Here is a 25,489-nt window from a genome sequence, read left to right as displayed (position 1 = left end):
CCCACAAACGTGAGAATGTGCAGGCTCTGCACAGACCTGACCCAAGCCAGGAATTGAACGCTGATCCCTGGCACTGTAAGGCAGTAGTGCTAATCACTGTGCCACCAAACTATTTGGCTAGTTGGAGAATACTCCATCTTTTCAGAATGAGACCACCAGGACAGAAGACACAAGAGTGAGTTAGTTGGGAGACATGATTTCTGAGGCTCCTTCAGTTGGCAGGTTTAATGAGGGTCAGGATTCTTTCTGCTGCTCCCAGCTTGATGGTACACAGTGCAGGGTGTTTTCTGGTGTCCGTTCACATTCGAGGTCAAAACAATCACTGCTCGAATTCAGTTCCAACGAACATCACAATGCAGCTTAGGGGGAGTTCATGTGACCAACTTCCACAATGTGGACGCCAGATTCCTGGAATCTTGAGGTTTAATTGGAGTCAGGATTCCCTTTGTTTTTGGGGTCATTGGAGTGGAGTTAACTGACGCTCTCTGTCAAAACCATTGTGTCGTAATTGCTAACGCTTTAGCCATTAGCACCATGATGGATGGAACACCTAGATAAGAAAGTTACCTATGTCAGACTCCTACTTATTGACTAGCCTTCAACGCCATTATTCCTTCAATTCTCATCTCCAAATTCCATGGTTCGGGGCTCAGCTCCTCTCTCTGCGACTGGATTCTAGGCTTCTTAACCCAAGGACTGCAACAACATAGGTAACAACACTTCCTCCATGATCATCCTCAACAATGGTGCCTCACAAGGCTGTGCTCTCAGCCCCTTATTATAATCCTTATATACCTGTGACTGTGTGGCTCAATTCCACTCCAACTCTATTTTCAAGTCTGCTGATGACACCACTGTGGCAGGTTAGATCCCAAACGATGATGAGACAGAGTACAGGAAAAAGATAGAAAATCTAGTGAATTGTTGTAACAACAATAATCTCTTCCTCAATGTCAACAAAACAAAGGAGATGGTCATCAACTTCAGGAAGTGTAGTGGAGAACATGCCCCTGTCCACATCTATGGGGACGAAGTGGAAATGGTCGAGAACTTCAAGTTTCTAGGTGTCCAGATCACCAACAACCTGTCCTGCCCCCTCCACGCCGACACAATGGTTAAGAAAGGACTAGAGGGCACAGCCTCAGGATAAAGGGGGGGCGGTTTAGAACGGAGTTGAGGAGGAACTTCTTCACTCAAAGGGTGGTGAATCTCTGGAATTCTCTGCCCGTTGAAGTGGTGGAGGCTGCCTCGCTCAATATTTTTAAGACGCGGGTTGATAGGTTTTTGATAGGCAAGGGGATTAAGGGTTATGGGGAGAGGGCGGGAATGTGGAACTGAGCCACGACAGATCAGCCATGATCTTATTGAATGGCGGGGCAGGCTTGAAGGGCTAGATGGCCTACTCCTGCTCCTATTTCTTATGTTCTTAAGAAAGCTCACGAGCGCCTCTACTTTCTCAGGAGACTAAGGAAATTTGGCATGTCCACTATGACTCTCACCAACATTTACAGATGCACCACAGAAAGGATTCTTTCTGGTTATGTCACAGCTTGGTATGGCTCCTGTTCTGTCCAAGGCTGCAAAAAAAACTACAAAGGGTTGTGAATGAAGAACAGACCATCACGCAAATCAGCCTTTCATCCACTGACTCTATCTACACTCCCCGCTGCCTTGGAAAAGCAACCAGCATAATCAAGGACCTCCCACACCCTGGACATTCTCTTCCATCGGAAAAAAGATACAAAAGTCTGAGGACATGTGCCAACTGACTCAAGAACAGCCTCTTCTCTGCTGCCATCAGACTTTTGAATGGACCTACCTCTCATTAAGTTGATCTTCTCTACACTCTAGCTATGACTGGCTACATTCTGCACCTTCTCCTTTCCTTCCCTGAATGGTACGCTCTGTCTGAATAGCACACAAGAAACAATACTTTTCACTGTATACTAATACAATAATAATAAATTAAATAAGACGTGTGAAGGGTTCCCTTTGTTTGGATTTAGTTGGAACAGACCTCCTTCCCCATGGTCACTGGTACTTTGAAACTGCTGTAAAGCGAAAGGTGACTGTCTGAACCATTTTGTCTGCGTAGCCAGTCTCAGTTTTGGAAAAGAACAAAAGAAGTCCAGCTGATGAATACATTTATACATTCCCATCACATATCGACTGTGACACAAGCGACAGCAGGCACCCAAGAGAACATAGCAGTTTGCATGCTTCGAATAAAGTTAAAAACTAATGGTTGCACAGAAACAGGACGTCTTAAACACCATGTTCTGGGATAGAATATACAAAATAAATAATATAATCAACTGCTTACTCCAGGACTTTGGGCTCTCTACTGGAGCCAGAGTGAGGTACTCAGAGCTGGAGAGTGGCAGGTCGATAAAAATCTCACTATCTGCAATACTGACCTTGCCAGTTCACTCCTGAATCAAGAATAGAGACTAGCTACAGTTGCGCATCTTGGAATTTTGGTCTATTTTGGAGACATGATCAATTTCCCCAGAACACCTACTGCCTCCGAAAGCCACACCTGATCCCCCACTGCCCACACCTCCCCTTTCACCCATACCAAGCTCCATCTGCTGCCAACTTACAGCAACTACATAGGTGGCACAGTGGTTAGCATCAGACTGACAGTGCCAGAGACCCAGGGGTTAGTACCAGTGACAATGCCAGAGACCCGGGTTCAATTTCATCCTCGTGTCTTGTCTATGTGGAGTTTACACATTTTCCATGTCTGTGTGGGTTTCCTCCGAGTGCGCTGGTTTCCTCCCACACTTCAAAGATGTGCAGGTTTGGTTGACTGGCGATGCTAAATTGACCATTAATGTCAGGGATTGGCAGGGTAAATCAGTGGGGTTACAGGAATAGGGCCTGGGTGGGATTGTCTTCGGTGCAGGCTCAATGGGCCGAATGGCTTCCTTCTGCACTGTAGGGACTCTATGATTACAAGGTCCTTCGCTCTTGTGGACCTTTTCCTCACCTTTCCTCTGCAGAGTTCAACCAGATGCTTCTAGATCCTCCTTTCTTATCAGCTGCCTGTGCCTCCAGGACACAGAGAAGGTACCAGAGCCGGAAGTACTGAAGGTGTACAGTTTCCAAATGCTGCATCTCCTGCTGCAGAACGGATTTCACATCTGTTGGGACAACACAGTCCTCCATCTCCTGCTCCACAGCCCTGTAGAAAAACATAACTGCTGAAGCCACCAATCTGAGCTCAGTGCCTGTTTTGCAGTCTCTATTAAAATTTGCTCACCGTGCATCATTTCAGTTTACAGAGCATTCACTAAACCTGACATTTTTATAGCCTCACAGAAAGGAATTGTATTGTCAGGGCAGGTCCGCCTTTTAGGAACAAATCTTTCATGGGACGTGGGCATCACTCTCAAGGCCAGCATCTGTTGCCCATCCCTATTTGCCATTGATTTGAGTATTTTGCTAAGCTATATTAGAGGGCAGCAAAGAGTCAACCACATTGCAAGTATGACAGATTTCCTTCCCTGAAAGGAATTAGTGAACCAGATGGAATTTTGCAACAATTGATGATAGCTTCAGGTTCACCATTACTGAGACTAGCTTTCAAATCCAGAATTATTTAAATTCCACAAGCTACCGCGGTGATATTTGACCTCACAGTTAATGTTCCTCAGATTACAGCCAGAGCCTCTAGATTACTAATCTAGTGACATCATCACCATACCACCGTATTCCCAGCCAGAGTCAAGCAGGAACTAGGGTCCATGTGGAAGGGGTAAATAGGGTGGTCACAGGGCATTTCAACTTATACATGGGCAGTAGGACTCGGGCAAAAAGGTAATATAAATAATAGCTGAAAAACAAACTAGAGCAAGTGTTATAAGAAATTCTGCTTTAGGCACTTGATAATTCAACAAAAAGAAAGATATGAATAAAACAGTAGAGATGAAGGTCAGGTTAAGGCATGTGGCCCAAATAAGCATTCTTTTATAAAAATTTCAAGTATAAGGAACAAACTGAATAAGTTGCTAGTGCAAATTCAACTCAAGAGGGTATAATTCAGCCATACTGAGACAATGTTGTAAGATGCTGAGGATGGGGAACTCAATATACAATATATGAATTTCAAAATTCTTTGGATTCTGGTATGGTCCCAGTGGATTGGAAACATCCACTTGACATGATGCTAATATGAAGCTCCAATTCAAAAAGGGAGAGGGGCAAAATGTCAGAAACTATAGGCCGGTTAGCTTGACTTCTGTGGTGGAAAAGTTGCTGGAATCAATTGAGATGGTAATTGAGCATTTGGAAAGACAAAGTTCCATCCACCATTGTCAGCATGGTTTTATGAAGGGTAAGTCGTTCTTGACAAACTTGCTTGAATTCTTTGAGGTCATAACCAGCAAGGTGGATAATGCAGAACTTGTGGATGCGACTTGCCAGAAGGCATTTGACAAGGTGCCATATAAAAGACTGATCCAGGTGGTGAGATTGTAGAGGATTGGGGGTAGAGTATTAGGCTGGATTGAGGATTGGCCGACTGACAGAAAACAGAAGGTCAGGATAAATGAGTCCTTCTCTGGCTGGCAAAATGCAACAAGCATGGTGCCACAGGGATCTGTCTTCGGACCTCAACTGCTTACAATCTATATAAATGATCTGCAAGCGGAGACAGAGAATAACATAGCAAAATTTGATGATGCTAAAATAGGAGGGAAAACAGGCAGGGAAGAGAATATAAAGATTTTACAGACGGATATAGATAGGCTAGGACAACAGGTTAAAATTTGGCAGATGATGTAATGTGGATAAATGTGAGGTTATCCATTTGGCAGAAAAATTAGAGCAGCAAGTTATTACCTAAGTGGAAAGCAGATTCAAAATATGTCCAGGCGGAGGGATCTGGCTGTCTATGTTCATGGATTGCAGAAAGTCGGTATACAGGTGCAGCATGGAATAAAAAAGGCAGATAGGATGTTGACATTTATTGCAAAAGGACTGGAGTATATAAGTAGCGAAGTGTCGTTGCAACTGTATAGTGTGTTGGTGAGATCACATCTGGAGTATCGTATCCAGTTCTGATCTCCTTATTTGAGGAAACCTGTGGTGGCATTGGAGGCAGAGCAGAAGAGGTTCACCAGATTGATTTCAGGGATGAAAGGGTTGACTCATGAGGGGAGATTAAACAGTATATACTCACTGGAGTTTAGACGTTTAGAAGGATGAGGGGTGATCTGATCAAGGTATATAAAACCTGAAAAGGGACTGATAAATTCAGTATAGGCCAAATGTTTCGTCTTATGGGGCAATCTAGAACAAGAGGTCACAGACGTAGCTTGAGAGGCAGTAGATTTAAAATTGAGATGAGGAGGAACTACTTTTTAGAGGGTGCTGAATCTGTGGAACTGACTGCCCCATAGCACGGTGGAGTCTAAATCATTGAATGGTGTCAAGGGAGAGATAGATATATTTCAAATAAAAAAAGGGAAAGAGGGATGTATGGAACGGATGGGAAGGTGGACTTGAGACCAGGGAGAGATCAGCCATGATCTGATTGAATGACAGCGTAGGCTCAAAGGGCTGAATTTACCTATTCCTGCTCCTAATTCCTTTGTTCCTATGTTCCTCACATAGGCACCCAGGTTCAACTGGAGCCTTGGGTAACTGTGTGAAGTTTAGCATTAGGTTGGTATATTAGGTTGATTGGCCATGCTAAATTGCCCCTAAATGTCCTAAGATGTGTAGGTTAGATGGATTAACCATGGGAAACGTATGTGGTTACGGGGATAGAGCAGGGAATTGACCTGGGTAAGATACTGCCAGAGAGTCTGTGCAGATTTGATGGGCCAAATAGCCTCCTTCTGCACTGTAGAGCTTCTGTGATATATCTGCCTATAACAGGACAGGAAAGAAGAGAAATATTTATGGAAGGGGAGAAGTAACCTTAAGAAGGAAACCGCCTCAATAGCGAGAAGATATGGCAAGAATTAGAGGGGCAATGATACTGCGCAGAATTAAGAAATGGAAAAGTACTGGGAGCTGTGTATAGGCTCCCTGGTAGCAGGTGTGAAGTGATAGATTGCACAAAGGCAGAGATTAGACTAGTACGTAGCAAAAGCAGAATGTTCTGAGTGGAGGAGGATTTTCACTTTCATATGGATTTGGATGAACAGACTTGCACGTGTCAGAAAGGTAGTGAATTTCTTGGATACGTCTAAATTCTTCTGCAGCAATATGCCTTTGAGCCAACAAGATGGTAAGAAGTCTGACAACACCAGGTTTAAGTCCAACCGACTTATTGACAACAAGATGGTGCCATACTAGATGTATGATGAGCAATGGCCTAGATTAAGGTAGTGTTTGGCAGGGACTGATGTTGAAAGCATAGATTATCTGCAGCAAAGTTGGCAAATTTGCTCATGGATAAAACTACAGAAGATCAGTAAAATATGTTGAAGAACTGATGTAAAACAGAAGTTGCTTACCAAGGAGCAAGGCAATGGGTGACGAAAGAACCAAGTGGCAACATAAAGCTAAAAAACTTGCACAAAAAAGTTTAAAAGCACAGATCTTGGTGAATGGGAGATATATACAGGGGACAATAAAAATTGAAAGAACAGATCTATAAAGGAACGTGAAAAGAAATTTACAACGGACACCAAAATCAAACAGAACATTTTTACAATTTTAGTGCTTGGAATTGCTTACATGCACTTGAGAAAAAGATGTGAGGGGCGTGGGGGGGTGAACCTCATCCGAAAGGCTGCACTTCTGACAGTGCAGCACTCCCTCAGTTCTGCACTTTTGTGCTCAAGTCCTATAGTGCAACATAGATTTACCAGAATAATACCGAGATTCCAAGAGTTAAATTATGAGCATTAAACAAACTATAGTTGCATTCCCTGGAAGTTAGAAAATGAAGAGGTGATTTGATCCAAGTTTTGGTGATATTACGAGAAACAAATAGGGTAGATAAAAGGAACTATCTCTGCCAGGTGGGGAGTCCAGGATTAGGAAGGTAATCTAAAAATTAGAGCCAGAACTTTGGAACAAAATGAAACAACATTTCTGCCTGCAAAGGGTAGTGGAATTTTGAAATTCTTTCAGAATGGTAATTAATGGAAGGTCAATTATAAACTTTAAACTTGACATTGACAAGATTGTTATCCAAAACTATTAACGGATATGGAGCAAAGGTGGGTATTTGAAATTAGGTCGCAGATCAGCCATAACCTCCCTTTATAGCAGAACAGGCTTGAGAAAATAAACGGCCTTCCTAAGTTCCCAAAATGCTGCCCACTGGAAGTGAGATTGAATATGATCGCATGTGCAACCGTGTAAAATACAAGAACGTAAAAGTTAGGTCTTGGGCTGCGTCCCCAGGATAGGAGTGTGCTATTACCTTAATCTTCACTTAACCAAGCACAAGGACCAATGGACACAGATCAAAAAAACTCAAGAGCCATGAGCAACAATACAACACCTCTCGCCATTGCCTCAGGATTGAATACTCCCTCACTAGAGCTCTTTTGCTACTTGTCCAGAAGGTTCCGGCTTTGTAGGCTGGAGCCGCTCTGATTGATGAATGACGGAGGAAAGAGTTGTTATCTGGCACAACCCCAGTGATTGGACACTCCCTCACCTGCTGTATAAAGCACAGTTACGTCGCTGCGAGCAGGATCTGCAAGTTTGTTGGTCACCGATGACAGGAGGCAGTGCTGCAGGCCGTACTTCAGTATTCTCTGATGATGGCCAAACTATGCCATTGGTTAAATAAAAAGCCAACTGGTTCCTTAGTTTCAGCAGTTCTGAGAGAGGATTGGAACAAAAATACAATTGTCAGGTAAAACATCTTCATTCATCACTGCAAGAATTGCTGTCTGTCTAGTGATTGGTGCCCAGTGCTCTCTTCATTCTGCAGTTATACCTCTGATTCAGCACATTATGAAGCTCAACATCTTCAACTGTCAACTTGACAAGAACCCCCAGTTTTTGGCTCTTTAAGGTTGTAGCCTCAGTGTTATTTACATGAATCTACATTATATTTTGACACCTTGATACTTAAATAAACTAGCCAAACAAACATGCCATAATCCTAAAACAGAGAACAGCTAAAAGTAAAAGGATTGAGAATGATTAACTATTGGGCAATTAAATGGCAAGATGAATACTTAACATCAATCAACATGAAAATAATAGGTACTTTGAGAGATTCAATGAACCTGAATCACAGAAAAACTTTCAATATATTTTCAATGTTAAATAGCCTGGCATCGTAATCAGAAAGCAACACAATGCTCGGGGTGTGCAATCAACATGGAGCATCCTGGTCAATTACCGTTACCAGGACCATAACAAGGAATAATACAATCGGAAAGATACGGGGAAAAACTAACTAAACTGGCACTCATTTGAAAGGGATGATTTGTGAGGGATAATTGAAGCTGCTTCAGTTCTATATTCTGGAGAGAAAATTGGTGAGGGGGGACCCACTGAAAGGTATCAATTGGTAAATGGCAAATGAGGGAAATCAGTAGAGTGGGCACAAAGGAGGTAAATTTCATTAAGTAAAGGAAAGTGAGAATCACTTGGGATAAACTACCAGGCAGGATTGGAGACAAAACCAATGGTGATACATTATGGAGAAATTGAGCATTAGGGGGAAACAAATGTTTCTCGAGCTCATGGAAACAAACATACAACATTACAGATCAGTGGATTATAACATCACATTATAATCCCAGATAATGTGGACCCAACCCTGGGGCTGGTATTCTTCCCATTCAGCTCCAGATAACTTTTCATCTCTAATAGGTAACATGTTCCTGGTTCAAACCTCATTCACTCTCTGTATGGGTTTAGATAAGTGCGTTTGTATCATTGCAGGTGAGTATTGCTCCCATATCACAGAACTGTCACAGCACAGGTGACCCATTTGGCGCATTGAGTCTGCATCGGCTTCCTGAATGAGCAAGATCCAGTGCCTTTCACCCTTTTCATATAACTAACAATCTTTTGAATGCCTTGATTGCTTCCACCACACACAAGGGCAGTGCCTTCTGGATCTTTCCCACTCGTCAAGAGGAAAAGGTTTTCCTCATGTCACCTTTGCTTCTTTTGTCCATTAATTTAAATGTGCCCTCTTGTTCTTGATTCTTTCAGGAATGGGAACAGTTTCTCCACATCTATGCTGAACTGCCTCTTGTCAAATCTCCTCTCAGCCTTCACTTCTCCAAGGAAAACAATCCCATCTTCATAACTTAAGTTTCTCTTCCCTGAAACTATTCTCATGAATCTTTGCTGCACTCTCAAAGTCTTCACATTTTCCCTGAAATGCAGCACCCAGAACTAGACAATATTTCAGCTGAGTTTTATACAAGTTCAGCAAAAACCTCCTCACTCTTGTACTTTATGCCCCAATTAATAAAACCCAGGATACTGTTTGCTTTAATAACCACACTCTCAACCTGTTTTGTTACCTTCAATGATATATGCACACATACATCCAGTTCCCTCAGCTCTTGCACACTCTTTGGAATTTCACCTTTTATTATAGAGGCCCTCCATGTTCTTCCTCCTAAAATAAATTACTTCCCTTTTTTCAGGCTGGGGCTCTCCATGTCAATTTCTCAGTGTTAAAATCATGCTATTCTATGTGCATCATGATACCTGGACAAAGTCTTTCTCCTCCTAGTTTTAACTCCGCTGCTCTTCCACTCTTACTGCATGCGCACCTAGAGCAATCTGTTATCTCACCAAGTTTGAGCTAACATAATAAGCATACCATAGGGTTCATTACAGCAGCGCTGAACCCTCTCATCAACCCAAATCCTGTGTTCTTCCCAGCAGTGAGTCGCTCTGCCAGTAATCAGAAACATTAGCCCCGCTATATCACTTCCCTTGTAATACTGAGGCCAGTTACGCTGACCAATCGCTGCCCAGGGTGGTCAGCTACCTCAGTAGAGACATAGGTGACCTGCTCCAGCCAATAGGGTACAACGCCATAATACATAGAACATAGAACATTACAGCGCAGAACAGGCCCTTCGGCCCACGATGTTGCGCCAACCAGTTAAAAAACAATGACCCACTAACCTAAACCAATCCCTTTTCGTCCATAAACCTATCCACGGATCTCTTAAACGCCCCCAAAACTAGGCGCATTTACAACTGCAGCAGGCAGGGCATTCCAATCCCTCACCACCCTCTGGGTAAAGAACCTACCCCTGACATGCCTTTGATCCTTTTCAAAACCTTAATGCCTGGTGGCCCCATTTATTTTGCGCTAGTTTTACCTTTCATCTCTTTTGCTGGGTTTTATACTAGTTTTCCTCTCACTGGCACTGACCCAATAATTTTAATTTCATGGGTTGGCTTGTGCAAACAGCCACTGTTCAGTTGTCAAGACTCAGCTGGTCAAAGCCACAAATCAAATCCTCCCTTTTCCTGACCTTCATATGTTGGCTTCCAACAGGCAGGTCAGTAGATGGTGAGGGAGCCACCATCGCTCACATCCATTCATTCCACACAGTGAATTTGCCAGTACAGGAGAAACTCAACCTGGCATAAACCCAATTGGCCTGCTATGATGAAAGCCCACATCTAGCAGGGTACCCAAGCACTGAACGCCAGCTCAGGAGAGCACACACAACCATTTCACAGAAACTGCGGCCCAATAACTTTCACATCCTAAATTCCATCTATTAGTTTATACCTCTCCTGTCCATTCGACTGCCTGGCACTGGATGCATAGCACCAGTTTTGAGATAGAGGAGAAATCCAGCCTCAGGATCTTCCCTGCGTTCCTGGCTCAGCAAGGTGTACAGAATTACCTGCACAAAAGGATAAAAATTACCTTCACTTTTAGTTATTTTCACAGTTGACCAAAATATACAAGCTATAAGCTCTCACATCACCAAGCATTTACATTTACTTCATAAACATCAAGATTCAGAAATTTAAGAGGCAATATGATCAAAGTTTTTAAAATATTATTAGACAGGACAGATAGAGGGAATCTATTTACAATGGTCAGGGAACCTAGGACCACGTAAGAAACCATTTTTCACTTGAAGGATAGATGTTTAGAATTCTTCCACAAATGGAAATTGATGATAGATCAGTTGTCAGCTGTTTAAATCCAAGATAATCTTTATTCCCCAATGGAATATACTGCAAAGTTGGCTTATGAATTTTGGTCGCAGTTCAACCATGATCTCATTGAGTGGGGGAACTGGCTCAAGGGACTAATTTGTTTTGATTTATGATTGTTGTATGTATTAGTACGCAGTGAAAAGTATTGTCTCTTGCACACTACACAGACAAGGCATACCGTTCATAGAGAAAAAACAGAGAGTGCAGAATGTGTTACAGTCATAGCTAAGGTGTAGAGAAGGATCAACTTAGTGCGAGCTAAGTCTATTCAAAGATCTGATAGCAACAGGGAAGAAACTATTCTTGAGTCAGGTGGTACGTGACCAAGAATTCCGTATCTTTTCCCAATGGAAGTAGCTGGATGAGAGAATACCCGGGATGCATGGGGTCCTTAATTATACTGGCTGCTTTGCTGAGGCAGCGGGAAGTGTAAACAGAGTCAATGAATGGAAGGCTGGTTTGCGTGATGGACTGGGCTTCATTCACAACGCTTTGTTGTTTCTTGCAGTCTTGGGCAGAGCAGGAGTCATACCGATCGATGATACAACCAGAAAGAATGCTTTCTAAGGTGCATCTGTAGAAGTTGGAGAGAGTCATAGTGGACATGCCAAATTTCATTAGCCTCCTGAGAAAATTAGTGGCTTTCTTAAATATAGTGTCGGCATGAGAGGACCAGGACAGGTTGTTGGTGATCTGGACACCTAAAAACTTAAAGCTCTCAACCATTTCTATTTTGTTCCCATTGATGTAGCCAGGGGCATGTTCACCACAACACTTTCTGAAGTCGATGACAATCTCGTTCATTTTGTTGACACTGAGGAAGAGATTCTTGCCGCACCAAATTCTCTATCCCATTCCTGTACTCTGTCTCATCGTTGTTTGAGATCCAACCCACTAAGGTGGTGTCATCAGCAAACTTGAAAATCGACTCGGAGGGGAATTTGGGCATACAGTCATAGGTGTATAAGGAATATAGTAGGGGGCTGAGGACATATCGTTGTGGGACACTGGTGTTGAGAATGATTGTGGAGTCGGCATTGGTGCCTATCCTTACTGATTGTGGTCTGTGGGTTAGGAAGTTCAAGGTCCATTCATTGAGGCAGGAGTCGAGCCCCAGGCCAAGGAGTTTGGAAATGAGTTTCGTAGGAATAACGGTGTTGAAGGCTCAGCTATAGTCAATAAATAGGAGTCTGAAATAGGTGCTTTTGTTATCTAGGTGTTCCAGGGTTGAGTGCAGGGCCAGGGAGATGACGTCTGCTGTGGACCTGTTGAGGCGGTAGGCAAATTGTAGGCAATCCAGGGAATCCTGGAGGCTGGAATCCATGAATGACCTTTCGAAGCACTTCATCGTGATGGATGTCAGAGCCACCAGAAGATGGTCATTAAGGCACACTACTGCTTGGCTTTTCTTTGGTACCTGGATGATGGTTGTCTTCTTGAAGCAGATAGGGACCTCAGATTGTTGTAAAGAGAGGTTGAAGATGTCTGTGAATATCCAGCCAGCTGATCTGCACAGGATCTGAGTGCTTGTCTGGAGACCCCATCTGGGTCAGCCGTTTTCCATGGGCTGACCTTCGAGAAGAGTGCTCTGACATGTGCAATGGTGACCTCAGATATAGGTTCATCCAAGGCCCCAGGGTGGAGGGCATATTCTCGCTGACCTCTTGCTCAAAACGGGCATAGAATGCATTGAGCCTATCAGGGAGGGGTGTGTTGATGCCAGCAAATTTACATGCCTTCACCTTGAAGCCCATTATGTCTTGCAAAACTTGCCATAGTCGGCGGGAGTCCATGTGGCTAACCTAGGACTCTAGCTTGACCCGGCACTATCTTTTGGCATCTTTGATGGATCTCCTTAGATCATCCCGCGCTTTCCTCTATCGGCCAGGGTTGCCTGCCTTGAATATCTCAGACCCAGACTTCAGCCAGCAGTAAATTAACCTGAAACTAAAAAAACTAAGAAACTAAATGACCTGCTTCGGCGTTTCTCCCGCTCCCACACGGAGACACTGACTTTTACTGAGTCCAATTCCCTGGGCAGCAGAAACACAACAAATACAGGGAGGTACAAACCCAACTAAAAAATGGGGAGCCAATTTGAACCCAGATAGCATCAACTCAATTAAAGGGATAGTTGATGGATAGATAAGGGAGAAGGGAAAAGAGTGATACAGTAGCAGTTTGTGGGTAGTGGTAATTAGAATGAAACGTGGGAAGGATGGAATTTAAACATCCGCAGAGAACTGCAGGCCAAATGCAACTCCTTCAATGCTGGAGACTCTATACACTTTAGAGCCATGATTATCCAAATCTCATTGGAAATGCAAAGAGCCTTTCGAAGTGAGTCCACAGGTAGTGACCAGAAACAACGTCCACGACATTGCATTCTTCATGCATAACCAGCTGGCATTTTAAATGCTGCCTTTAGCCCACTAGGCCAGAGTATTCAAGGCAAGATCATAAGCTATTACTGCTGGGCTGACAATCCTGCACTCATTATTTTCAGCTGCTCAACTCCATAAACCTCTCTCAATAGTTTCAGGATTGGAAACATTTGCTCACTGACTGGTAGATAAGGATCAATGAGGGAGTAGCCACCTTGTGTCAATGAGGAAACAATCTTGACCAATTCTTGAATGCAAGGCAGGCTGGGCCTCGGGGGGGGGCGAGCAGAGGCAGGCCGGGCTTGGCGGGGGCAAGTGGCAGCAGGCCGGGCCTCAGGAAGCGAGCGGAGACAGGCCTGGCGGAGGCAAGCGGCGGCAGGCCGGAAGTGAGCAGAGACAGGCTGGGCCTTGGGGAGCGAGCGGAGACAGGCCAGGCCTCAGGAAGTGAGCAGAGACAGGCTGGGCTCTACGAAGCTTCAGTAATATCTTCAAACAGCAACGTAACATTTTTTAAACAATCCTCCTCCTCTCAGGTCTACAACAATCCCAAGTGCTATCATTGCTCCAAGATGCCTCCATCTCTTCAGTTATCCTCGGTGCTAGGGCACATAGTCTGGTCAGAGCTGGCTAATTGGAAATGGGGTAAACAGCCTCAGGATAACGACATATAAATGATTAATAAGAATCCCAAGACTAAATTTCAGATAAGCCTCAAGAAAGTCTTGTCTTTGACTTAGAACATAGAACATAACAGCGCGGAACAGGCCCTTCGGCCCACAATGTTGCGCCGACCAGTCTTATTTTTAAAAAAAAACATTGACCCACTAATCTAAACCAATCCCTTTTCGTCCATAAACCTATCCACCAATCTCTTAAACGCCCCCAAACTAGGCGCATTTACAACTGCAGCAGGCAGGGCATTCCAGTCCCTCACCACCCTCTGGGTAAAGAACCTGCCCCTGACATCCGTCCTATAACTACCCCCCCTTAATTTAAAGCCATGCCCCCTCGTGCTAGATTTCTCCATCCGAGGAAACAGGCTATCACCATCCACCCTATCTAAACCTCTAATCATCTTATATGTTTCTATAAGATCCCCTCTTAGCCGCCTTCTTTCCAGTGAAAACAACCCCAAATCCCTCAGTCTCTCCTCATAGGACCTCCCCTGCATACCAGGCAACATCCTGGTAAACCTCCTCTGCACCCTCTCCAAAGCCTCCACATCCTTCCTGTAATGTGGGGACCAGAACTGCACACAGTACTCCAAGTGCGGCCGCACCAGAGTTGTGTACAGTTGCAACATGACGCTGCGACTCCTAAATTCAATCCCCCTACCAATAAACGCCAAGACACCGTACGCCTTCTTAACAACCTTATCTACTTGATTCCCAACTTTCAGGGATCTATGTACACATACACCTAGATCCCTCTGCTCCTCCACTCTATTCAAAGTCCTCCCGTTAGCCCTATACTCAACACATCTGTTATTCCTACCGAAATGGATTACCTCACACTTCTCCGCATTAAACTCCATCCGCCACCTCGCGGCCCAGCTCTGCAACCTGTCCAAGTCACCCTGCAAACTTCGACACCCTTCCTCACAATCTACCACACCTCCGACTTTGGTGTCATCAGCAAACTTACTAATCCACCCAACTATACCCTCATCCAGATCATTAATAAAGATTACAAACAGCAGTGGCCCCAAAACAGATCCCTGAGGCACACCACTCGTAACCGAACTCCATGATGAATAATTACCATCAACCACCACCCTCTGTCTCCTATCTGCTAACCAATTCCTGATCCAAGTACCTAAATTACCACCAATCCCATACATCTGCATTTTCTGCAGAAGCATACCATGGTGACTTTGCTGTAAAAATAACACAAGTGGCAAAGCACCAGAGGAGTTTCTCCAACAGTCGAGGATCATTTTCTACATCAATATGTCTCATCACCAGAATGAGAACATGTTGGATTTAAATGGAGTAAGAAGTCTCACAGCACCAGGTTAAAGTCCAACAGGTTTATTTGGTAGCACAAGCCACTAGCTTTTGGAGCACTGCTCCTTCATAAATGGGATTTAACTGGGACAAGTAGCTAGGTATGGGCAAGGGAAGCTTGAAAACAGCACACACAATGTGACTGGATTCGATATAGAAATTAAAAAGCAAAGATAAAGACTCTAGGCAAGAAAAAAAGCTAATTTCACTGGCTGATATAATTGCAAAGATAAAAAAAATTGGCAAATGAAGATTGAATTAGCTTCTACAAGGAAGAGGAGCAGAAGCAAAAGTTTGGAGAAGTGCAGAAATACAAATTTAAAATAAACCATAATAAATATACCCCAAATAACATATAAAATCAAATAGAATATACAGGAGAAAGAAAGTTTAGAAAACCTACTAAGAAATATGGAGAAAGACTGTCAGGGAACATCCAAAAAAGTGGGAAAAGATTTCAGGAACCAGTGCAAACGAATGAGTTCAACAAGAGCTGAACATGAATGAATGATGAAAAGACTAAAGGAGCTCCATCACATTTTCAGCAGAGTGATACTGGGAACGTAAAGATGTAAGAATTAGTGGGTGTTCTGATAACTGTAGGTGACAAAAACAGATTATCTGGTCATTATCAACATTGCCAATTTTGGGAACTTGCTACTGCTTTCCATTATAAAAGGGACTACTGTTTAAAAATTATTTCATTTTCTGTAAAGCAATTTGGGACACCCGATCATTGCGAAAGGTGCTTGATAAAAGCTAGCGTTTTGTTTTAAAAGAGGCTCCAAGCACGGATGGTTGTATCCTGGGATACCAAGCAACAACAAAGAGAAAACTGCAAATGTTCAGACTAGAAGCATTCAACATTCTGAGGTATGGAAGTTGGATCAGGAACTAGAGGATTACGAGTGTTAGACCTCTTTTAAGTTTTAAGTTTATTTATTAGTGTCAAAGTACGGCTTACTGAAGTTACTGTGAAAATCCCTTAGTCAGCACACTCCAGCACCCATTTGGGTACACTGAGGGAGAATTTAACATGGTCAATACACCTAACCAGCAAGTCTTTCAGAGTGTAGGAGGAAACCCATACAGACATGGGGAGAACATGCAGACTCCGCACAGACAGTGACCCAAGACAATAATCAAAAGAAAGACACAAATCAAAGAACTGCAGATAAGTCAGCCTAAAACCTTTGATTCTGCAACGCAGGGTACATTTTAATACATTCAAGGTCGAAACCCAGTAGGACATTCGTTATGAATTGTCAGCACAAACTTACAGAAGACTAGCCATGTCTGATAAAAATCAAGATTTCTATTTAATTAGGCAGCATGCAGGAGCTTGTTAATAAAATGAAAATAGCTGATGGAAGAGGGAGAATGGAGGCATTGAAAAAAAATTGGCTAAAAGATCAGAAAACAGCAGCAAGAGTCAGTTCACTCTCTTTTTAGTTAGAGTCCGCACCTTCAGGGACTGTAACCCAGTGAGAGTCAGCACCTTCAGGAACTGTATCCCAGTGAGTCAGCACCTTCAGGAACTGTATCCCAGTGAGTCAGCGCCTTCAGGAACTGTATCCCAGTGAGAGTCAGCACCTTCAGGAACTGTATCCCAGTGAGAGTCAGCACCTTCAGGAACTGTATCCCAGTGAGAGTCAGCACCTTCAGGAACTGTATCCCAGTGAGTCAGCACCCTCAGGAACTATATCCCAGTGAGAGTCAGCACCTTCAGGAATTGCATCCCAGTGAGAGTCAGAATCCCCATGATAAGCCACATACCTGACTTCTGTGCTCCACCGAGTTGGATTCATTCCCAGTTTTAAGCTCCAAAGGCATGACTCTAGTCTGTGTCCTGGCTGGGCGGTGAATTTTGACGCTGGCTGTTACATCAATCTTGCCTTTTAAGCCAAATCTCGGGGACCAAATACTCTCTTCAACATCTTCAATATCAAGTACTGTGATGCCACACACAGAATCCGGCTTATTCAGCTCCCTGCTACTGGGGCTAGGAAAAATATTCAAGTAAATTACGTCAAATGTATGATTGCCATAGTTCACCAGCAGATGATGCGAGGGCTATGGGAGTGGGGGATAGACAAGTGAGGAGCAAAGGTAAGGTGAGAAAGGTAATCATGAGATGGAAATTGGCTAAGTTATTAGTAGTCACAGCATCTTATTAAACTTAGAAGGTCGAGAAATAGATAAAGGGAAATGGGAATTTAAAGATATTAGTTTGCTGAAACTCTTCATCTTGCATTCATCAGGACGAAGATCAAAAGGTTAAAATTCAAATGATCACAATTTGTACCACAAGAGGAAAGGATGCTAGTTAGTTGGCAACTCTGGCTATGTTGTTGTGATAATTTGGTAATTTGAAATTTAGCATTCTTGCATTTGTTCTGGTGTGTGCAAAGTGAAAAATCTTAGCAGCATGTCTCTTTTCAGCAATATTCAAGGAACTAATTTTTTGGAAGAATCCTATCCCTGGAGTTCAGCTGCACTTTACATTTCATAATACCCTCAAGATATAATAATGTTAATAGAGGAGGAGTGTTCTTGCTTATAATTCAATCATCTAATTTCTAGGATTTATGTTATTAAGCAGATAGTAATTGATAATGATTAAACATATGGTTGACACATGGACATACAATAAAATTTTGCAAGTATTAGCTAGACAACTCCGTCTGATCTGATATTAGTGAAATTCTGAAATATCTGTTCTTTCATCTACTTTTCATTACCTTTGTCCCAACCTTGCTATGTGACAATTCATACAGTGAATTGCTTTCTTTGTTTTTTTTTCCAGACCAGTGTACTTCCTTCCTTAGTCACACTCCCTAACTTGCTCAGGCAAGTCTTCATCTTCAAGTTCAGCTGAGGACCTTGGGAACACAGGAACTTGTTCTGCTCTCACAGACATTCTCCTCTGCAAAACTTGCCACCATCTTTTGACAGTTCTTCAATTGGAATGTCTTTTTAACTAGGTTTACAGTCTAACCCGACCACAGCTTTAGGTCAGTATTAATTCAACTTATAGTGGTCACTGCATCTAAATCGACTTCTAATTCCTCACTGAACACAAACGCTTAAAAGTTATTTTACAATATAAAGAACGATAATAGCAATATAGTATTCATTAATGTCAAATCAACCTAGTTGGTCCTTTCCTTACGTTGAGGGTCATATTTTCAAATAACTTTTCACTCGGTTTCTATGCTGTGCCCAATGCTCACCTTAGCTACTGGTACGTAGCCAAGAAACCAAAGTGAGAACAGGTCATAAGTAATTATTCAAAGTCCACAAAGGACTATTTCCATTAGAGGGAGACAATTGGTTATATACAGCTTGAAGGTACCACTTCACAAGCGTAAGGCAAGGTGAGGAGGCAGGTCTCCATTGTCTACTACAACTGATATGGGGATTGAACCCACACTATTGGTGTCATTCTGCATCACACCCTAGCTACCTAGGCAACTGAATTAGCCTGTTTGAGCAAATTCTATGTAATTCAACTTCAGTTATGGACACCTTGCTTGCTCAACGTACGAACCTGTGCACTAAGTGTAATAGATATGGAACACCACGTACAGTTTAAGCTGCAACTGCTGTATGCCAGACTGAGCAGAACTGTCCAGGAAATTTTGAGCCCAGGTCACCATCGATGGGAGATATTCATTGATTGCTTGCTGCATATCCAACTGACTCACATTCAAGCTGTACCTGCATTTCAAAAACAGCTTAACATTAAAATCAGTCCAAACACTAATGACAGCTCCCTTGTGGGTCAGTGAGTTTATCTAGTGAGCGGCCCAAGGAAGCAATAGGAAAATGAGCTTTAGTCACTCTTTCCTGTGATCCAAAGTCACTCCCACTCCGTCCCGTCCTGACCCACTGGGAGTCGCTGCCGTCCTGACCCAATGGAGTCACTCCGTCTAACCAAACGGAAGTCACTCCCCATCCCATGCTAACCAAATGGAAGTCACTCCCACAGTACTCTAATCCAATGGAAGTTTGTCCTAACCCAGATGAGATATTCATAGCTTACCCATCACTAAAATATTAGAATTTACAGCGATGAGGCACCTGTAAACATAAACCTGTGGACAACCAGCCAGCACTGTAACAATTGTGAACATGTACAGCATTGACCAAAGGTTTTGCATAGTATTTGAGTCATCAGATTGTACATACTTTAAGCATTAAAATCTTACAAAAAGGTTTACAGCACAAATGGTGACTATTTGGCCCATGTGACTTTGCTTAAGTAATCTAATATTCAAATCATGTTAGCAATCTCTCTTGTTAAAATTCTGGAGTTCTTCAACTGAAGCCTTTGTCATGACATCACATAGCCAGAAAGCTAAAAGGGACACTTATAATATTTCTTCTTTACTGCTTTATTAGTTTTCTCAGACTTAACTAATCCAAATCTCTCATCATTGTCACACCTTCCACATCCTTGGCCTGCACCCATACTCACTGATCTTCACTGACTCCGTGTCCAACCACATCATTGCCTTGCCAATTTACATCACTAGACAGAGGCCTTTAACTAAATTCACCCCAGAATATTCCAAATTCATTAGAGTCATAGTGGATTGAAACATTAACAGTTTCTATTTTCACAGATGCTGCCAGACGTGCTGAGCTTTTCCAGATCTTTTTTCCCCTAGAAGGTTTCCTTGAATTCCACTCTGTTCTACCTTTACCTGTCTCCCTCCCTTTGCTTAACTACCATTTTCTGGTATTCCCTATCAAAGCGCTCTCTCGCCATCTCTCTCACCACTAAGCTATTTTATATTTGATCAACACAGTTAAAAATCCATTGTCACTGTTATTATAGGCAGTCTCTTAGCTTTTAATAAAGCTGTTTGACAGTTAAAATCCAAAGTATAGGTTATTCTGCGAACTTCTCACACTTCTTTAATATCCCATGAAGATACATGATAAAACTAGTAAAATGAAAACAAGTATAAAAGTTCTCGATTCATTCCCTAGCCACACTATCAATTTACCACTGGAAAAATGAAAACATCTCTGTGACTTAGAAGGCATGAGGACTGACTTCTTGTTTATTCATTTATATGATTTGGGCCTCACTGGCTAGGTCAGCATTTATTGTCTATTCCAATATGCCCCTGAGAAGGTGGTCATAAGTTGCCTAACTGTTACAGACCATGGGTTGTAAGTACATCCAGTGTGTTGCTACAAAGGAGCTCCAGGATTTTGACCCTGCGACAGTGAAGGAATGGTGATATATTTCCATATCTCGAGTGAGTGATTTGGAGGGGATCTTCCAGGTGATGCGTCTGCTTCCCTTGACCTTCTAAACAATAGTGGTCATGGGTTTAGAAGGTGCTGTCTAAGGAGGCTGGTGATTATTGCAGTACATTTCGTAGATGGGACACATGGCTGCACTTCACATTTTAAAGTCACAAATATTACAACCATTTCTAAATTCTCTAGCTGGTCAAACATTTCAATTAAAACCAAAAAGAGACACAGACACTGCTTACATCTCTCCCAGATACTTTGGGGCATAGATTGTTTGAGAGGTAATTTCTTCCAGCGCTTTCTGTGTAAACGTGTTGCTCATTGCTGCTTTTTGAAAAATCTCATGAACTAAAGTGCCAACCAGCATCTGTCTTGTTCCATTTTCACAGGCCTTGAAAACAAAAACAGGGAACAAAAATATTCATAAAAAAATACAAAAGGATTCATCACTGGAGTGCACAGTAGTTGGTTTGCAGAACACAAGGGTTGGTCATCTATAGAAAGAAGATGATGTCCAAGAGCTGGAAAAATGGAAACTTTATGCTATCTAGGAGGATGTTTGAGGGTTGAGAGATAGAAACTTGTAGATGGATTTAAGGTGCGGGGAGGGAGGTTCAGAAGTGATGTTAGGGGTAAGTTTTTCACTCAGAGGGTGGTGAGTGAATGGAATCGGCTGCCGTCAGTGGTGGTGGAGGCGAACTCGCTGGGGTCTTTTAAAAGACTTCTGGATGAGTATATGGGGTTTAATGAGATTGAGGGTTATAGATAGGTCTGTAGGTTGGTAGGTGATGTGGTCGGCGCAACTTGTGGGCCGAAGGGCCTGTTTGTGCTGTAGTGTTCTATGTTCTATGTTCTATGTTCTAGATGCAGCAACACATTCGCAGGCTTGGGAATTTATAGAAACAGAAGAGAATAGTGAAAGTAGATGTTGGCCCTTTAGAGGAAATAGTGGGGTAATGATGGGAGATGGCAGAGGCACTAAATCAATACTTTGTCTCTGATTTCACAGTTGAAGACAATAATTCTATTCCAAAAACTGCAGTTAGTACAGTGAACTTGGTGAATTTACTATAACCAGAGAGAAGGTACTCAGTAAACTGTAGAGTTTAAAAGTAGATAAGTCCCCAGGACCTGATGGCCTACACTCTAGGATGTTAAAGGGGATAACAGCAGAGATAGTGGATGCATTAGATATGATATTCCAAAATTCCCTGAATTCCAGAAAGGTATCGGTGAACTGGAAACATGCTAATGTGATGCCCTTATTCAAGAAAAGAGAGGGACAAAAAGTGGGAAACTATAGAGCAGTCAGCTTGGCCTCTGTGGTAGGAAATTTGCTGGAATCTCCTCCATTGAGGAGATGACTGAGCATCTGGAAAAACAAAGCTCAATTCACAAGTATCATAAGTTTTGGGAAGGGAAATCTTGTTTGACAAACCTGCTAGAGTTCTTTGAGGATGGTAAGCAGCAAGGTAGATAACAGGGATCTTGTGGATGTAATATATTTAGACGTTCAAAAGCCATTTGATAAAATGCAACACAGGAGATTGATCCAGAAGGTTAGATCCCATTGGGTTGGGGATAGAGTAGCAGCGTGGATTGAGGACAGGTTGATTGATAGAAGATGATGTGGAGATGCCAGCGTCGGACTGGGGTAAATACCAGTAAGAAGACTCACAACACCAGGTTAAAGTCCAAGGTTTATTTGGTAGCAAAAGCCACCAGCTTTCAAAGCACTGCTCCTTCATCAGGTGAGTGGAATTTCATTCACGAACAGGGCAAATAAAGACACTAACTCAATTTATAAAATAATGGTTGGAATGCGAGAATTTACAGGTAATCAAGTCTTAAAGATACAGACAATGTTGAATGGAGAGAGGGCCAAGCACAGGTTAAAGAGTTGTGTATTGTCTCCAGGCAGGACAGTTTGTGAGATTTTGCAAACCCAGGTAAGTCGTGGTAAGTGTACAGATGGTATCACATGAATCCAAGATCCCAGTTGAGGCCATCCTCATGTATGTAGAACTTGGCTATCAGTCTCTGCTCAGAATCTCTGTGCTGTCGTGTGTCGTGAAGGCCGCCATGGAGAATGCTTACCCGAAGATCAGAAACCGAATGCCCGTGACCGCTGAAGTGTTCCCCAACAGAAGAGAACACTCTTGCCTGGTGATTGTCGAGCGGTGTTCATTCATCCGTTATCGTAGCATCTCCATGGTCTCCCCAGTGTACCTGCCTTGGGACATCCTTTCCTGCAGCGTATCAGGTAGAAAACACTGGCCGAGTTGTAAGTGTATGTACCGTGTACCTGGTGGATGGTGTTCTCATGTGAGATAATGGCATCCGTGTCGATGATCCGGCATGTCTTGCACAGGTTGCTGTGGCAGGGTTGTGTGGTGTCATGGTCACTGTTCTCCTGAAGGCTGGGTAGTTTGCTGTGGATAATGGCCTGTTTGAGGTTGTGCGCTTGTTTGAAGGCAAGAAGTGGGGGTGTGGGGATGGCCTTGGAAAGATGTTCACCTTCATCAATGACCTGTTGAAGGCTTCGGAGAAGATGTCGTAGCTTCTCCGCTCCAGGGAAGTACTGGATGACGAAGGGTACTCTGCTGCCATGTCCTTTGTTTGTCTTGAGGAGTGGTTTCTCGCTGTGGCCCATTGGAACTGTCGATCGATGAGTCGAGTGCCATGTCCTGTTGTTATGAGGGCAACTTTCAGAATCTGGAGGTGTCTGTTGCGATCCTCCTCATCTGAGCATCTGTCCCATCTGCCCCACAATCAAAACAGACCCCATCAGTCTCACAACAGACACAGAGGAATTCATCAGGCAAATGAGGGTGCAGGAGTCTTCCACAAACCCCAAGAGGCCAACAGTGAAACACAATGAGACAGCCAATGAACCGGAACAGCCGACAGAGAGATCCACAGTGCAGCAACCTAAGAGGAAAGAGTCGAATTGGACTCCTCCGGAAGGCCGCTGCCCTCAACCTGACATATATGCCCTAGCTGTCAGGAGATGCGCCAACACCAGGTTCATCAGCCGCATTCACAGACAGCCCCGAACATCTCCCAAGCACAACGCAACGCCATCCACGCTCTCAAGACCAACCACAACATTGTCAAACCAGCAGACAAAAGATGGGCCATCATCATACTGAACAGAACAGATTTTTACAAAAAAATGCACCAACAACTGAACAACCAGGAACACTATAGACAGTTACCTGCAGATCCGACCAAGGAGCACACCCGTCAACTCAACAGACTGATCAAGACCTTTGATCCGGACCTTCAGAGCACCCTCCGTGCTCTCTTCCCACGTACTCCCTGTATTGGAGATCTCTACTGCCTCCCAAAGATACACAGGGCAAACACACCCGGCCGTCCCATCGTATCGAGCAATGGGACCCTGTGTGAGAACCTTTCCAGCTACGTTGAGGGCACCCTGAAACCCACTGTACAAAGAACCCCCAGCTTTTGTCACAACACTATGGACTTCCTACAGAAACTCAGCACACATGGAGCAGTTGAACCAGGAGCACTCCTCGTCACAATGAATGTCTCAGCACTCTACACTAGCATCCCCCACAACAATGGCATTGCTGCAACAGCCTCAGTACTCAATGTCGACAACTATCAATCCCCAGTCGCAATTTTACAACTCATCCACTTCATCCTGGACCACAATGTCTTCACCTTCAACAACCAGTTCTTCATCCAGACATGCAGAACAACCATGGAGACCAAATTCGCACCTCATTATGTCAACATCTTCATGCACACGTTCGAACAAGGCCTCTTCACTGCACAGGACCTTCAAATGATGCTATACACTAGATACATCAATGACATTTTCTTCCTTTGGACTCACAGTGAACAATCTCAAACAATTATATGGTGACTTCAACAAGTCCATCCCACCATTAGACTCAACATGGACTACTCTCCTGAAACGGTTGCATTCTTGGACACGTGCATCTTCACCAAGGACAGTCACCGCAACACCTCACTGTACCGCAAGCCCACAGATAACCTCATGATGCTCCACTTCTCCAGCTTCCTAAGTATGTTAAAGAAGCCATCCCCTACAGTCAAGCCCTCCATATACACAGGAACTGCTCAGATGAAAAGGATCGCAAGACACCTCCAGACACTGAAAGATGCCCTCATAAGAGCAGGATATGGCACTCGACTCATCGATCAATAGTTCCAATGCGCCATAGCGAAAAACCACACCGATCTCCTTAGAAGGCAAACACAGGACAAGGTGGACAGAATACTCTTCATCGTCCAGTACTTCCCCGGAGCAGAGAAGCTACGGCATCTTCTCCGGAGCCTTCAACATGCCATCGATGAAGATGAACATCGCGTCAAGGCTATCCTCACGCCCCTGCTTCTTGCCTTCAAACAACCACACAACCTCAAACAGACCATTGTCCACAGCAAACTACCCAGCCTTCAGGAGAACAGTGACCACGTCACCACACAACCCTGCCACATTAACCTCTGCAAGACATGCAGGATCATCGACACGGATGCCATCATCTCAAGTAAGAACACCATCCACCAGGTACACGGTACATACACTTGCAACTCGGCCAATGCTGTCTACCTGATATGCTGCAGGGAAGGATGTCCCAAGGCATGGTACATTGGGGAGACCGTGCAGACGCTACAACAACGGATGAATGA

At 43.5% G+C, this 25,489-nt stretch overlaps 1 protein-coding gene across 1 annotated transcript in view; it reads right to left on the bottom strand.

The window, feature by feature from the left end:
* Window positions 1-25,489, bottom strand: part of dna2 (DNA replication helicase/nuclease 2) — an 80,916-nt gene that overhangs the window by 31,956 nt on the left and 23,471 nt on the right. The window contains 6 exon segments of the mRNA XM_080205237.1: window positions 2,993-3,187; window positions 7,628-7,793; window positions 10,700-10,817; window positions 17,306-17,531; window positions 19,118-19,249; window positions 21,046-21,194. Coding sequence (XP_080061363.1) covers window positions 2,993-3,187; window positions 7,628-7,793; window positions 10,700-10,817; window positions 17,306-17,531; window positions 19,118-19,249; window positions 21,046-21,194 — 986 coding nt within the window.

Source organism: Carcharhinus amblyrhynchos, chromosome 17, assembly GCF_965287045.1.
Source record: "Carcharhinus amblyrhynchos chromosome 17, sCarAmb.v2.hapA, whole genome shotgun sequence".
NCBI lineage: Eukaryota > Metazoa > Chordata > Chondrichthyes > Carcharhiniformes > Carcharhinidae > Carcharhinus > Carcharhinus amblyrhynchos.
This window is presented reverse-complemented; position numbering and strand designations above follow the sequence as displayed.